Genomic DNA, 14,575 nt, shown 5'->3' with positions numbered 1-14,575 from the left:
TTCATGGCTGTAGGCAGTGCAAGTTAATTTATCTGTATCAGTTGCTAAGTGGAAGCATTTGCTTTTAACAAGACACACTGCATTGTACCTTCCCAGGAAACTTTCCAACACTTGAGCTTTTGAACAAAAGTAAGAGAGAAGCTGGAAAAAAACAGGCCAATTCAGAGAGGAAAGAAGTAATAGATACAGGATTTACTGAAAGAGTTAATAGATGCAGCTGAATTAGTTAACTTTTAGCTTGATGCTGCGTGAGAGCAAAAAGGCTGTGAAGAGGGCTTGAAGTCCTCTCAGGAGCTTTGAGTTAGAACCAGAACTGTGGCTCAGAACAAGGGTGGGTTGTGCAGAAGTGCGTGCAGTTCCTGCTGTAAATGCTTCACTCAGGTAATTGCTTTTCAATCAATCATGGCAAAAGAAATGAGAAGTCGAGTATGGAGAATGAAGCAAATTCGCAGGTGTCTTGTGCCAGTGTGGTTATAGCTGTCATTTTCAGTTGCATATTGGTTTGTTTTTCTTCACTGACAAAGTTGATTGAGGAACCTGGAAAAAGTGAACCTTGTTCTCACGAAATGAATGAGCTGAGCATGGCACTCAAATGATACCCAGGAGTCCATGACGTTATTGAGCTGTAGTCACTCAATTATCTAAATGAACGTGGGTCTTTGGATGGATGCAACTAACCACTGTGCATAACCAGGGGAGGGGGGCAGTGAAGGGAAAGGGTGGACACTACCAATAGTTCTGTATTTGTTGAAGAGCTGGATGAGGCTAGCTTTTAACACAAAGTGTGTTGAATGTGTATTTTGAGGCTGTGCTAGTTCACATACTTGATAAATACATAACATAAAGAGTACTAGTAGTAGTAGTAGTACAGACAGGCTTGCGGTACTGAAGTGTTCAGAAAGCAGCCTTTCAGAAAGTGTAATGTTCAGCGTGTTTACAGAGAGCCCAACGGAGGAGCACCTTTATCTGGCCAGCAGCACTGGTTTGTTGCTGAACAACTCGGAAAGGTCGGTGTGGAGCCCCAGTGGTTACAACCCGGGTCTCAGCACAGGCGCGGCTCCGAGCTGCTCGCTGTTCGCTGCGCTTCTTGGGGAGTCGCGCTTCAGTGCGGTCGGACCCCGCTGCCCGTCCCGGCAGAGAGCAGGGGCTGAGGTCGGCTGGGTTTGTGCCACTCGGGTGCCGCTCAGCTCTGCCGCTGCCCCGTGCAGCGCGGGCAGGGAGTGCAGGGCCGCCTCTGGGCTATGCGCGAGGGTCCCCGGGGGCTCGGCTCGCTCCTGCCGTCAACTTCTCTCGTGGCTGCGGCTCGCTCGCCCAGCGCTCGCTGCGGCTCTCCGCTCCCCGTAGAAGTCAGCGCGCCGCTGCCGTTCGCACCGCTTCGGAGTCGCGGCGTTCCCACGGTCGCTGCGCTGAGCGGCGGTGCGGCCGTGGGGCGATGCGCTCCGCCCCGCTCCGTCCCATCCCGCGCTCGGCTCCCGCAGCCCCGGACGGCAGCGCGGGGCCGCCCCGCGCCGTGCGGAGGCAGCGCTTCGCCGAGAACTGGGCGAGAGCCGGCTCCGTGCTCCCGCCCTCCTCCCTCCCTCTCTCCCTCCCTCCCCGCCTGCCTCCTCCCGCGCTGCCCCCTCCCCGCCTCTCCCCTCCCCTCTCCGCGCCGCAGCCTCCCCCGGGCCGCCCGGCGCTGCCCGAGCTGTGCGGGCGCCGAGGATGGCAGCGCGGCTGCGGCCCCTGGCCCTGCGGCTGCTGGCGCTGACCTTCCCCTTGGTGGCGAGGGGCTTCTCCGACGAGACCCTGGAGAAAGCCGCCAAATCCGAGGGCTACTGCAGCCGGATCCTGCGAGCCCAAGGCACCAGGAGGGAAGGGTACAATGAATTTAGCCTGAGGGTGGAGGGCGATCCGGAATTCTACAAGCCTGGAAACAGTTACCGCGGTAAGTTGGCCGTCCCCTCCTTCTGATGGCAGCGCGAACGGGCTGGACAAGTGTCCGCGAAACTACGGCGAGTCCCTGCCTGTCAGCTCCCCATCCCTCCCGGCGTGCGACTGCGTGGGCTCGGGCAGGGTAACGTGCTCCCACGCGTTACTTTATTGGGGATGCTTTGATGACAAGTGAGAGCGAGTTGCGTTTCGCGGCATCGCTTTCGCTCCCGAGCACCAACTCGATATCAGGAGGAATTTCCTTTCTTTTATGAATTCTCTCCGCCGGCTCTGCTGTAGCGCAGCGTTACAAGTTGATGGGATACAAAACGAGCTCTTCCCCCGCTCGCCCGCTTCTGTAGGGTTGCTTTCTACCCCTGCAAACGCAGCGCGGCGAGGGGAAGCTTCCCCGTGCAGCAGAAAGGAGAGGGGACTCGGAGCTGGTTGTTCTTGCCCTGAGATGTGAATGTTAATATAATGAGTTAGCATATGGGCAAACAGCGATGCCGCGTGCTGCCAGCTTCCCACATTTTCCACTTCTGTTTATCCCACCCCCCGTTTTGTTTTGTTTTGGTTTGTTTTTTTCCTGGAGAAATGAACAGATGGCTCAAACAGGAAAGAGGCAGGGGAGACTCTGCTAATGACCACTGTAAATAGGAGATGGAGACACTCATTCTCTGCTGCACGTTTCGTGTGCGGTGCTCGAGATTAACTTCCAAAGCACACTTCAGCATATTCTTCTAATTAATAGAATAAAGGCAGATTTTTTTAGCCACTTTTCCTGTCTCCGCATGTAACCTCTTTGGAAACAAACCTTCTTGGAATATTCTTTTAACTTTGTGTTTTAAAGTACTCTGGGAGGAGATCGGAGCTTTTTATGTCCCACAGCCCGTCTCTTTTATAGGCAAAATGAATGGTTTCTTGGGGAAATCATCACTTTGGAAAATGGATTTTGAGAGTTTCTTCTAAGTCTTTTTCCTGACCTTCCGTAGAGTCAGTGTAAAGAGCAGTGTTTTCCCATTGCACGGACGTGGGAGCCTTAGTGTGGACAGGGAGAGAAAAGTGCCCGTGCAGCATGTATCTACCAAGCAGGATGGAATAGGTGACAAGTTCTCTGACAGTGACAAATGTGTTAATGTTCTTGGGAAGCCTGAGAACGTACGTCTGTGAAACCATTCCTGGATGTTTTCATTCGCCTGCCAAAGCGTTTTCTATTCCATGGGAATGTAGGGGTGAGGGAAGTCCCAGGTGACTCGGTAGGACTAATGCTGTGGGTGTACTAGGTCTTGGTGTTAGGAGGCTGTTCAATACAGTAACCACATCAGTGTATTGCACTATCTTATTAGATGTATTTTTCACATTTCCAATAAAAAGTTAAAATGCAGACCAAGCCACGTGCCCAGGGTTTTGATATTTGGAATTAGAGCCTTCAGTTGGCATATAAGTGTACCTGAATTGTCCTTCAGGGACACTCTCTGAATGGCTGGAAGAACGTAAATAAATGTTGTTGTAATACATGTTATCCATGGCAATAACTAAAATTGACAGCCTTTCAGAAAGTTTTAAGAGCTTGTTCTGTAGTACAACCAGTGCTATACTACTGTTTCATCCGAAGGTTAGAAAATCAAACCAAGTGTGGCATTGTAGCACACCTGTGATGGTTTTAGCAGCAGATTACTAGATTTACTACACTGCAGAAGATCCGCACAACCTCAGCTGAGTTGGAGCCAGACCTGCCTGTTTCCATGGCCCCTCTTTGATCTGATGCAATCTGGATCCTTGGCACATTCCCTAGTGGGAATAAACAGGGATTTCTGCAGGGTGAACAGTGCAGGAGCGACCTCTGTGTACGAATCCCGTGCTCCACCAAACGGGTGGCACAGGGGCATCCGTGGGCTGTGGGTTGTGACGTGGTGGTGCAGTGGGATCTAAGAGACCACAGGTCATTGCTCCTTGTTGTCTTTGGGAAGGCTTCAGTGACCTTCCTGCGGTTACTCACCTTTAGATCAGGAGGGGTCTTGCTCTCCGTCTTGCTGGAGCACTAGAAGAAGAAAATGGTCCTGAGCATACAGTCATCTCTGTTTTCATGTGGCACCTCCTCTGGACCCCAAACACTGGTAGCGGCAAGCAAATCTAAGCAAGGATGCTTGCTGCTGTCTCAGGCACTGCGGAACAAGGCTGAGCCATCCTTCTGTCCTCCTTCATGTGTAAGATGGGAGTGATGGACTTTGACACCCCCACCCAAGGAGGGTGACCTGACAGGTTCCTAGCATCTTGTTTAGGGCACAGCCTACAAGTGGTCTTTCCTCCCCCAGCCCCTAAGGAACGTTGCGGGTCTCTTTCTTTCCATGTCTTCCTTCCACCCAACATGCAGATTGCCTTTTCTTCAACAGGTCCTCGTTCTGTACATGTCTGAGCACTCTTCACGTTTCTCAAGTTGCAGACAGAAGTAAATATTAGAAGAATATTTGTCATCTGGCTTATACAGTGCACTGTAGGGCAGGTGCGGGGGTCAGTGTGCTGCCCCCATCCCAGGGGCCCTGAGCACCCCACTGCTGGCTGGGGCCATGGGGGGGAGAGCATCGGGTGTGCGTGCACGGTGTGAGGGATCTGGGGATCTGCCGGAGGGGGGGGGATGGAGGCAGACAAAAGGAGCTGGTGATGTGTAAGCTTCCCTTTAAAGTGCAGCCCTTAACTTTGAGGTTTAACCGATCCTTACGGGAAGTTCTCATTGTTCGACGAGCGCTAATGAACGTAAGCACCGTGGGAGGGATTCTCGGCTGCTCTTTCAAATGGCACAAACGGAGTTGAGCCCGAGGACGACTTTCAGCTCTTGTGCAATACGGAGCCGCTATTTCTTGTGAAAACCAGCTGCGGTCCGGCGGCTCCGAGTGCAAAGCAAGCTGCAGTTTGCCTGCTGACACATGCGCTCCGGAGCCAGTAAGCGCAGGTATCCCTGCACCGCGGAGCTTGGGCAACCGGCAGAAGTGCTTTAAGCCAGATAGGATGCCAGGGTTGGCCCAACCCAGCTCAGGGATACCCAAACCTCCCCCCCCACCCCCGGAACCCCTTTGCTCCAGGGTCCCCCTTCCTGTGCCTGGTGCCCCCGCTCCTGGGGCGCCGGGTGTCCCCGCACGGCTGGGTGCGCGCCCTGCTTCAGCTGGGCGTGCGGGGGAAGGGCTGCACCGCTCGTGTCAGACGAAGCACGAATTTATTCGGGGTTAAAGCGACTGTGTAACCACAGCATGAGTACTGCTAACCCCAGGCATTCAAAAAGCATGAGTCAGGCTTTGGAATTCTCGTCCTCTTTTTTTTTTTTTTTTCTTTTTTTTTTTCTTTTTTCTTTTCTTTTGTTGCTGATAGCTCTTACAGTGTTTTAGTGTCCTCTGTTTTATAGGTAGATGCTTTCTTTAGGATTTTGGAAACCGGTTGGTCCGAGCTGTGAAGTTGTGAGGAAGGCGGTGAAAACTGTTGAGTCAATTCACAGCTGGATTCTCTGTTTCCTTGCATAAGCATTTAAGTATTTCTGGTGTAACCTTTTACTCGTAGTGATTCAGACTTTTGAGTTGCGTCTAATATATGGAAAAAGTTGTTGCATGTAAAAGACCTTCGTGGCCATTCGTTTCTAAGAGCCAGCGTCCAAGCGAGTGCGGTGGGTTCATCCTCACTGAGTGTAGCAGTGCTCTTCTCAGTTTCTGCATCTAGCCGTGAGTTTCCATTTAGATGGAGCTGCAAATGTTTGCAGAGCTGGGCTAATGAAGCTAATTTTGAAGCAGATCATGAGTTAATAGATTGAAGCAGTGTTCAGAAATGCAATGGGAAACTTTAGCCCTATTACGGTGCCACTCATTTCCTATACATACGCTGTATCTTTCTCCTAAGAGATGAGGACGTTTAACCTCGTCATAAGACTCCATGGAATGAGCAGGAAAATGAGAGCTGGGGGGCTTGCTTTATGCCCAGCCATACCTGTAATACAATGTATTCCTACAGATGTTCACAAATAAAGCAAGAACTCTCCTTGATCTCAACGCAACACTTTCAATTTTTTAACCTTTTGTACATCCTGAACCCAGATACAGCTACTTAATGCTAGAAACCTCCAAATATCCTGTTTTATATTTTTCCACTACCGAATATCTAGATCAGAAAGGTGCCCATGTATTGCATGTGAATTCTGAGCGGTGTTCAGACTCCTCGCCCTGTTTGTGTGCGAGGCGCTCTCTCCTGAATGCTCTTCTGTAAAGCAGTGCTGGCAGTTGTGGTTTGCTTGTGAAAGCTGTGGGTGGTCTTTGGTTTTTATTGTGCCAGTCAGGGTTAGAGAATGGCAATTGTGTACTGCAGGCAGCGCTGTCTGCATCGTGCTTGAAGTAAAAGTTACTTAGAAGTATTTGTAATCAGATTTTCTGACTGTTTCTCTTTAATTCAAACCATTTTCTCCTAAGATTTTATCTCTGTTTCAGACTGAGATTCCTGTCGGATGTTGAGAAAAGATCAGTAATCTTAAAATGCCCCCGAAGACCTCCCTCAAAATTCTGCCCCAGTCCCCTTTTCTTTATAGTGTTCAGAAGAGCCATAGCTGGCCTATAACTCAGGTAGGGTCTCCTGGATGATACTTAGGTGCTGGTGGCAAGTGGAGCAGAAGTGTGTTTGGCTGATGCGTATGACGCTTTGGGTACCCAAGCTGGCAGCACAGTCATTATTTTACCCAGGACTTTATGTCCTGTTCTGCCCTGAGGTTAAAGAAGAGAAAGGCTGGTTGTAAAGTTAGCACCTCCATAGGCTGGAATACCACTCTGAGTCTAGCTGGGCTGGGGTGGGCAGTGTGGTTAGACTGCTTTGTAGTCAGCCACTTTCTGTGCTCTAATGCCTTGATCTTTGTCTGGGCTCAGAGCAGGACAAAAGCTGAAGCCAAATGTTTCAGGAGATGTTCCTTCACATAAAACTAAACAAAACAACTAAAAAAAATCCTCAACAACAACACCACAAAGCAACCTCCTGTAGAGCTGAGCAGATAAGCTGTTCATTTAGGGGGAAAAAAAGAGGCATGAACAAAATAGCTGAGATGTCACATTGGTATTCTGGTAGTGCTTTGCAGTTTACGTGGAAACTTGGACTGAACTTTTCTGTATTCTGGCTGTTAGTCAGTGCTTTAGCTTTTGTTAATAGCAACTAAACTCAGCCATGTTTCGTGCTGGACTGTGAAACGATAAGCACACGACTGATTTCACAATTAATAGTGTGCTTTCTCTGTTTCTTGTATGTCAGTGACGCTTTCTGCTGCCACTCCTGCGTACTTTCGAGGATTCACATTGATTGCTCTGAAGGAAGGAAAAGAAGGTGATAAAGAGGAAGACCATGCGGGAACTTTTCAGGTGAGAGATCTTTCCCTCTAGGAGCCTGTTTCCCTTCATGCTGGGCTCCAAGGGAGCTATTACTTGCACAAGAAGATGAAGAACGTGTGGAAGTAAGCATAAATATTTGTGGATGCTGACATGAGGACTGTATAACTTGCTTTATATGCCATGCAATCACTTTAAGATGTTGTGGCTTTGATACTTTCACTTCATCTTTCTTTCCCACTTTGTTGTGTTATTTTTTAACAGTTGAACATGTGCATTAATTATTTGAACTGGAGCCTGGGACACCTGAATTTGTTATCCAAAGTGAATAAGTAATTTGCTTTATTCATGTTTTGCTTTTTGAATTTCCATGCCTAGAAATTCTTGTCCATTCAGATGTAGATTACTCAGTGGAGAAGTGTGCTTGCCACGGCTGTAATGACTGTTTTATCAGTCATAAATTAGGTTCTTCTGTGTTACTGATGCTTAGTAGATCTTGATGAACGCATTCAGTGGGATGGAATGTTGTTTATCCTTATCAAAAGAATCAGAATCCAGAGCGATGATTCACAAAATAGCATTTCAAGCTATTTCAAAATCATGTTGCACGAGAAGAATTCTGGAAATTGAGACTACACATCATTTTTTATGACAACTGATAGAAATTGGGTAGGTTTGTTGTTGCCCAAGATTCTAAAACAAGATACTGTTTGCTGTTTGACTTTCCAAATTTATAAAAGCAGTTCGTTATACTGATTATAGTTTACAGGATGGGTAATTATACTGATACTCATTTTAACAATGATACATTTTGTCTACAAATCACTTGCCACTAAGAAGTATCTCTATTTTTCGAAGAGAAATACTGAAAAGTTTTTACTTGGAGCTACCAAGGGGCAAAAATGACCTTCATCCTACTGTCTTTTCTTAAGTTGTATTGTTTTTTATTTATAGCAATTATAATGTGTAAACTCAATATGTATTTAAGTATTTTTTTCTTGCCCAGTTAGTCTTGAGGCCTCTTTGTAGTTTTCATACACTTTATAAGAAAATCTGGAATAAATAAGAAGACAATTGATGTTGGAATAACTCTACTTTCCTTAAAATTAAGCATTTTCTTAATGCTGTTTCAGAAAAATCTGTTTCATATGGATTTGTCTTTAAAAAGTAAACTAATAGTCAGGTCTCGTCTGATGTTAAGAAATAGAGATAGTCTGCTTCATAAGTTTTAAAATGAATTTGTCACCAATAGTTTCTCTATTTCAGTTGTTAATGTCTCTGTAGCACGACAAATGGGAAAGACTTGGCCTGACTTTTTCCCTCATGGCTAGATGTATATCTAACTTAAAGAGAGAAACTCAATAAGCTTTGCTGGAGCACAGAGTGGGGAAACAATGGAAATTCTACACACAACAAATAAAAAGCCCGATGGATCTCAGTGGAGGAAAAATTGTTTAATTAGTTTTATTGTATCAATTGCAATCTGAAGTCAGAATTCTGATTGGCAGGTAGAATTTTATGCATAACTAAATCTGTATTCCTATGGTGCAAGCAGTACTCATTGTGCTCATCCCACATCAGCACAATTAACTGAAGCTCACTCACATCCTGCCAGTCCTGCCTATGTTCATACAGATTTATTTGATTATCCCATGAAAGCTTATATGTTATTGTTAAATACTGCTGTCTCTTGTAAGGTGGCTACGTGCTAGTAACTAGAGGGGAAGAAGGGAAGTTTATTACAAAGGTTTGCACTGTTTGCATTGCAATATGAAGATCCTAATGGTTTCTAAATTAGTTTGCAGAATAAGAAAATAGTGGTGTACAGTCACATGCGTGCCACCTGCAGTTATGTATTCCCAGTGCTCCAATGCAGAATATGTTATCCAATGAATGAGCTCACGGAACAGAGCTAAGAGAAAATTGCTAAATAGTGGAATAGTGGCAGAAGACTAGATGCTACTTGTGGACTATGGGCATAAACCTTTCTTGCCACGAGGAGATATTTACTGTTCAAATAATAATCACAACACGCAAAGAACATAAAACGCACTGCATGAAGCAAAGTGCTTCACTGCTAGTAACAAGTCTTTGTAATGTAGCCATGATAGAAAGAACTTGAGGCTGACAAACAACAAATTATTTTTCTTTTTTCCCCCCTGGGGAGCATAAACGACCGTATTTCCAAGCCTGTCAGTCCCACTTTTCAGTCATAAGATATGGGTTACGTTGACATCTGTGGGCAAAACCCAAACCAGAAGCTGTGCTCAGGTGAGGATCCCATGGGGCCATGCCTTTTGGTTTAAAGGTTGAACTGAGCAACATGTGTAATGCTTCAGAATAGAGTAGAGGAGCCTGTGCTCGAGCACGAAGGTGTTGAGTAAGGACTAGCATCTCAGCAGCTGATAGAGTCATTGTACACATGGGTTTTGGGGTCACAGTCGTGCTGCAGTAGGTTTTGCTCTGCAGCCCCTTGTGAGGGATGAATGTGCTGTGACGGCCTGCCGTGAGTTTACCCAGCAGCTTTGCTCTCTTGCAACCTTCTCATGGCTCATTTACTTCTGCCTTGACTGCGAGTCAGCAGGTATGGTCAGTCTTCATTAATCATTAAGCTGCTGGGTCTTGATCCTGTAAATAGCACAGCTTTTAAAATTCTTGGTTGGGCAGGTATTTTCTCCTGTACTTTTTTTTTTTGTTACTTTTGTACTTGTCACAGAGCAGAGCCCATTACAGAAGTGCAGTTTGTAATCCGTTGTTCTAAATCTGTTTTTCATTGAGAAATTTAGGATGTGCTTAACATAAATAAATCACGTTATTTCCCACAAACATACGTTACATTAAATATAACGGGAGAGTTAAAGATGCCAAATTCAGCTGCAGAAGTACCAGAAGGTAATAACACAGCTCTTACTTACGCAAATGGTTATTGTACAGCTCAGGGGTGCAGTGTAGCACGCTGAAAGCTTGGGATGCCATGTCCCATTAGTCTCTTTACAAGAGCTGTTCCCAACTGTTGTCATGCAGAGTGCTGATGCTTCTGCTTTGTAAGGATGAGCAACGGTCTGCAAACTGAAGGCAATTGGAATGCATGTTCTATTCAAAGGCAACGCTCAAACTGATAGACTGTTGAAAAGTATACGGGCCACTTTAATCAACATGTGTATGTATTGTAATAGATTGAGTTTGGTAAATAATATAGATTACTAGAAATTTAGTCCCAAATCTCATTTCATCAATCTTCCTTCTCAAGGGAAAAATAAATGTTCCAAGGAAATCCTTGGGGGTGTTTTCTGAATGTTTTCAAGAAGTGTTCAGCAGCAACAAGAGATTCATAATCTCTTCAAGTGTTCAAACCCTTTGATATAATTTAGTTTTTCTTGAATTTCTCATAAAATATATACAACTTTTTCCTGATGTCTAAATTGAGTCGTTTATAATAGTGGTCAGATTGTTCTCTTATTAGATAGTCCTCCAGAATTAAGAATTTTCTTGATATTTTCTGAGACAGTTACTTTGAAGCTTCCCTTAATCTCTTTCCAATCCCTTAGACTTTCCACGTGCATTTTATTAAAGTTAAAATATTTTTCCTTGTTGAGCATCTTTACTCAGTTTTGCCTTTTATGTTGTCAAGTTGCAAGTTCAGTCTTATTTGTGTTGCCCAGAACTGTACAAAGGTGGTCAGTTTGAGCCCTTAGTACACAACCATATCGAATTCAGACATGATATCCTTTGAGAATATCATAACTCTGTTCCCTTCATGCAGAATTCTCTAAGTGTACACAGCTTACCTGTACTGTGGGAACATTTTGGTATTGTACAGGAGGTCCGTAATGAATTTCGAAGCCCTTTCTTGCACATACTGCTGCCTACATAGTTATTCATTGTTTATGCCTATCCATTTTGTTCCTTCTCAGCATGGATCTTTGTATTTGTCCTGCCAAATTTCATCTTGACTGCATTTTCAATTTATCAACGAAATTCTCAACTGCAGTGCTATCCTCCAGTGTGCTCAGCATTCTTGCAGAAGTTGTTGCTGTTTATGAGGTTTGTAAATACTTGTTAAATAACAAAGCAATCAGTTGTGTGCAAACGTGATGTGCTTTTCTCATGTATGGAGATAAAACCGAGTCATACAGACTCAAAACTAGACATTTCTTGATCTTGTTTTGGCCTAATCTGCCTTTAGATTCTTATGTTACATGATATTTTACAACTGAATGTTTCTTCAGAGTAGGGTACCTGAAGCTGTCCTTTTACTCTGAGAAAACCAGTGGGTTTCACTTTCTTTGCTTTAGAGTGGGCCAAGAAGTTCTCAGTTTAGGTCACTGAAGTTTACCACCCAGTAGTGAAAAACCAATGTAAAAACAGAAGATCGAGGTTCTGCTAAAAAAAAAAAACAAAAGAAGAAAAGAAAAATAAATGTGATGTTGATAATAATTAGGTGTGTCTGCTAAAGCAGAAAACTTGTAAGGAAGTTTGAAGTAGTAGTAGATAAGTAAGGCTCTAGCTGTCTTTTGTCCTAAATCATCCTTCTCTTAGATTAATCTGAAACTGCCCTAAACATTGCCTTTGTTTGCTGAATGGTGATCATTTCTTTTGATGCTGTTTTGCTGACTGATGGGTTCACCGAAGCTTCATCGAGTTTCAACACCCTGCTGTATGCAGGGTCACCAACCACCAGACCAGGCTGCCCAGAGCCACATCCAGCCTGGCCTTGAGTACCTCCAAGGATGGGGCATCCACAACCTCCTTGTGCAACCTGTTCCAGTGTGTCACCACCCTCTAGGTGAAAAACTTCCTCCTAATATCTAACCTAAACCTCCTCTGTCTCAGTTTTACTCTGATTTGATGTGAAATAGTCATCCAGTGGTTTGCAAATTGTGATACTGATTTCCAGTTCATAGTAAAATCGTGTAGCTTAAGTTTCTCAGTAAAGCTTCCTCACAGCACTGAATGGAAACGTAACATTCCCCTCTAGTTAAAATTTTGTGCTCTTTGAGGTTTTTGTGGAGGAGGGTTGAGAATTTACAGGTAGGAAATTTAGTCCTCAAGTGACAGATAAAGTGAGAGGAGGTAAGAAGAGGATGGACGCTCTTTATTTCCTTGCAGCTTTAAACCTCTAATTACATGGCCACAACACATGTACCTCGCTTAGATTTATCAGAGAGGAATACAAAGCTGTGTGCATTGGCTTTCTAAGGAGAGGCAGATGCTGTACTACCCCACTCCCAAAAAGGGTGTGTGTGCAGTTGCATCAAAACCCCTAAATGAAAATTCTCTTTCTTAAGTTTTGATCAGTAGTTGTGCCATCAGCAGGAGACAAATCAATGTGAAACAGCCGTACACATTCATTAAATTCATGATCCGATGCTATCGCAGAAGTGTTAAAGATGAGAGAATTGGGGTATGCCAGGTATATGATTTGGAGACTGAGAAAGGAGAGAAGAATTTTGAGTCTGTAAAATTAAATGTCATATTTAAGTCTCCAGTCTTTTGCATCTTCCAGAGTATTCCTGAATTTCTGCTAAATCCAGTCTTGCCTTGCAATTATTGTACGAGAATCACTGTGCACATTATTCTAGGCAAATAGAATTTAATTCCCATTGTGTGTAGGATGGAATTGATTGTCCTTGGTGAAAAACTTTCACACATTTTCTAGAGCTCCCTGACTTCCACATTGTGATACTCAGTGATTAAACTTGAGGTTAAAAAATGAAATACATCTGCCACAACAAGTGCTAGTGATTGGAAAATGTGAACACTTGGAATGAGATTACATAACAAAATCTCCAGTACACTGGAAGAAGTAGACCTGAACCACTTAGTGTTTTGGTTAAAACCTGTATTGCTTCAGACAGTAAACGATTATTGTATAAAATAAGAGTGATGAGCACTGGGAACTTTCAGAAGGGGAACAGCTCTGTAGTAGATATTATTTGCTGCTGATGACACTGTAGAAAAAGCAAATTAGAATCTAATCACATTATTTGGTTTGGTGGGTTTTTTTTGTTTTGTTTTGGTTTTTTGATCCTTCATTTACTTTCATTTTGTTTCTTCTTGTTTGAGCTTGTGTTTAAATGAGGCATAACTGAGACGGGGAGGTTTAGATTGGATATTAGGAGGAAGTTTTTCACACACAGGGTGGTGACATGCTGGAACAGGTTGCCCAAGGAGGTTGTGGATGCCCCATCCCTGGAGGCATTCAAGGCCAGGCTGGATGTGGCTCTGGGCAGCCTGGTCTAGTGGTCGGTGACCCTGCACATAGCAGGGGGGGTTGAAACTCGATGATCATTGTGGTCCTTTTCAGCCCAGGCCATTCTATAATTCCATGATTCTATGATTTTTATATTCAGTCACCCACTTTTTGCTTATATTATATACCAGCTTGTTACCCCACGGGAGTTTCTTCAAATCATTGTATATGTAGTTGCCACGTCTTTTGGAATTAATTACTGAAGCCATACAAAGGCTAAGCCAAAGCCAAAACCAGCAAACATAAGAGATCTGTAAATATTATGTGTTTGACTACAGTGGATGCTTGAAGTACTAGCTAACATTTATTAAGAGGAAAAATACTGAACTTTTTTGTTGACAACTTGCTTATGTCAACTCTGAATGTTTTCCTGTAGCTTACTGGTTTATTGCAAAATAGGAAGAGAGACTTTCTGCTGAAAGCTTGCTGGGATTTATATGAACTCTTCCACCATGGATGCTGGGAGAATGGGAGACAACAGGTACAAGCTGAAGCAAGGCAGGGTAGGACTTGATAGAAAGAAAAACCTTTTCTCTGTGATGATAGTCAGGCAGTACCACGGATTGCTTAGAGGTGGTGTGATCTCCATCCCTAGAGGTTTTCAAGACTTGCCTGGATACAGGTACTCTTATTTGTAGGAGTGTGTTGCCATAACTGGTTATGAACAGATGACAACACTGACAGCACTACCTGGGTGCCAGCACATACAGAGCCATTGCATGCAGTCTGCAGTGAGAGGTGTACGTCCTTGTAGGCATTTGAAATCAATCTGAGTTAAGGGTATTATCGATGGATTCATATATAAAGTATGCCTAAATATTGCTAAATATTCCTGTCTTAAGCATGAAAACTAGAAGACCTCTTCCCAGTGCTGCCTGCCTTGCTTATGCTGATGGAAGGCAGTGTCTGACTTTCCCTCAGACAGCTCCATTTTAACTGTACTGGACTGTTTTTCACAAGGGATATCTTGCTGCGTCTCTACCATCATTTTTAAACCTTTAAATCATTACTTTTTATTTATTTGGCTTTAGTTTCTTTTTTTTTTCTTTTTTTCTTTTTCTCCCTTGTCTTG

At 44.3% G+C, this 14,575-nt stretch overlaps 1 protein-coding gene across 2 annotated transcripts in view; it reads left to right on the top strand.

Annotated features, from left to right (window-relative positions):
- The first annotated feature begins 284 nt into the window (after positions 1-284).
- The window catches only part of SPON1 (spondin 1), a 166,632-nt gene continuing 152,341 nt past the window's right edge, over positions 285-14,575 (top strand). The window contains exons 1-2 of one of the 2 annotated variants that reach the window (XM_025150570.3): positions 285-381; positions 7,177-7,283. In XM_025150570.3, coding sequence (XP_025006338.1) covers positions 369-381; positions 7,177-7,283 — 120 coding nt within the window. In that variant the 5' untranslated portion in view covers positions 285-368. Of the gene's footprint in view, positions 382-1,667; positions 1,925-7,176; positions 7,284-14,575 lie in introns of those variants that run through there. The other variant, NM_204851.2, reaches the window with a different exon arrangement.

This window comes from Gallus gallus, chromosome 5, assembly GCF_016699485.2.
Source record: "Gallus gallus isolate bGalGal1 chromosome 5, bGalGal1.mat.broiler.GRCg7b, whole genome shotgun sequence".
NCBI classification, from domain to species: Eukaryota; Metazoa; Chordata; class Aves; order Galliformes; family Phasianidae; genus Gallus; species Gallus gallus.
The sequence above is the reverse complement of the archived record's forward strand: the minus strand, read 5'-3'. Positions and strand labels throughout refer to the sequence as shown.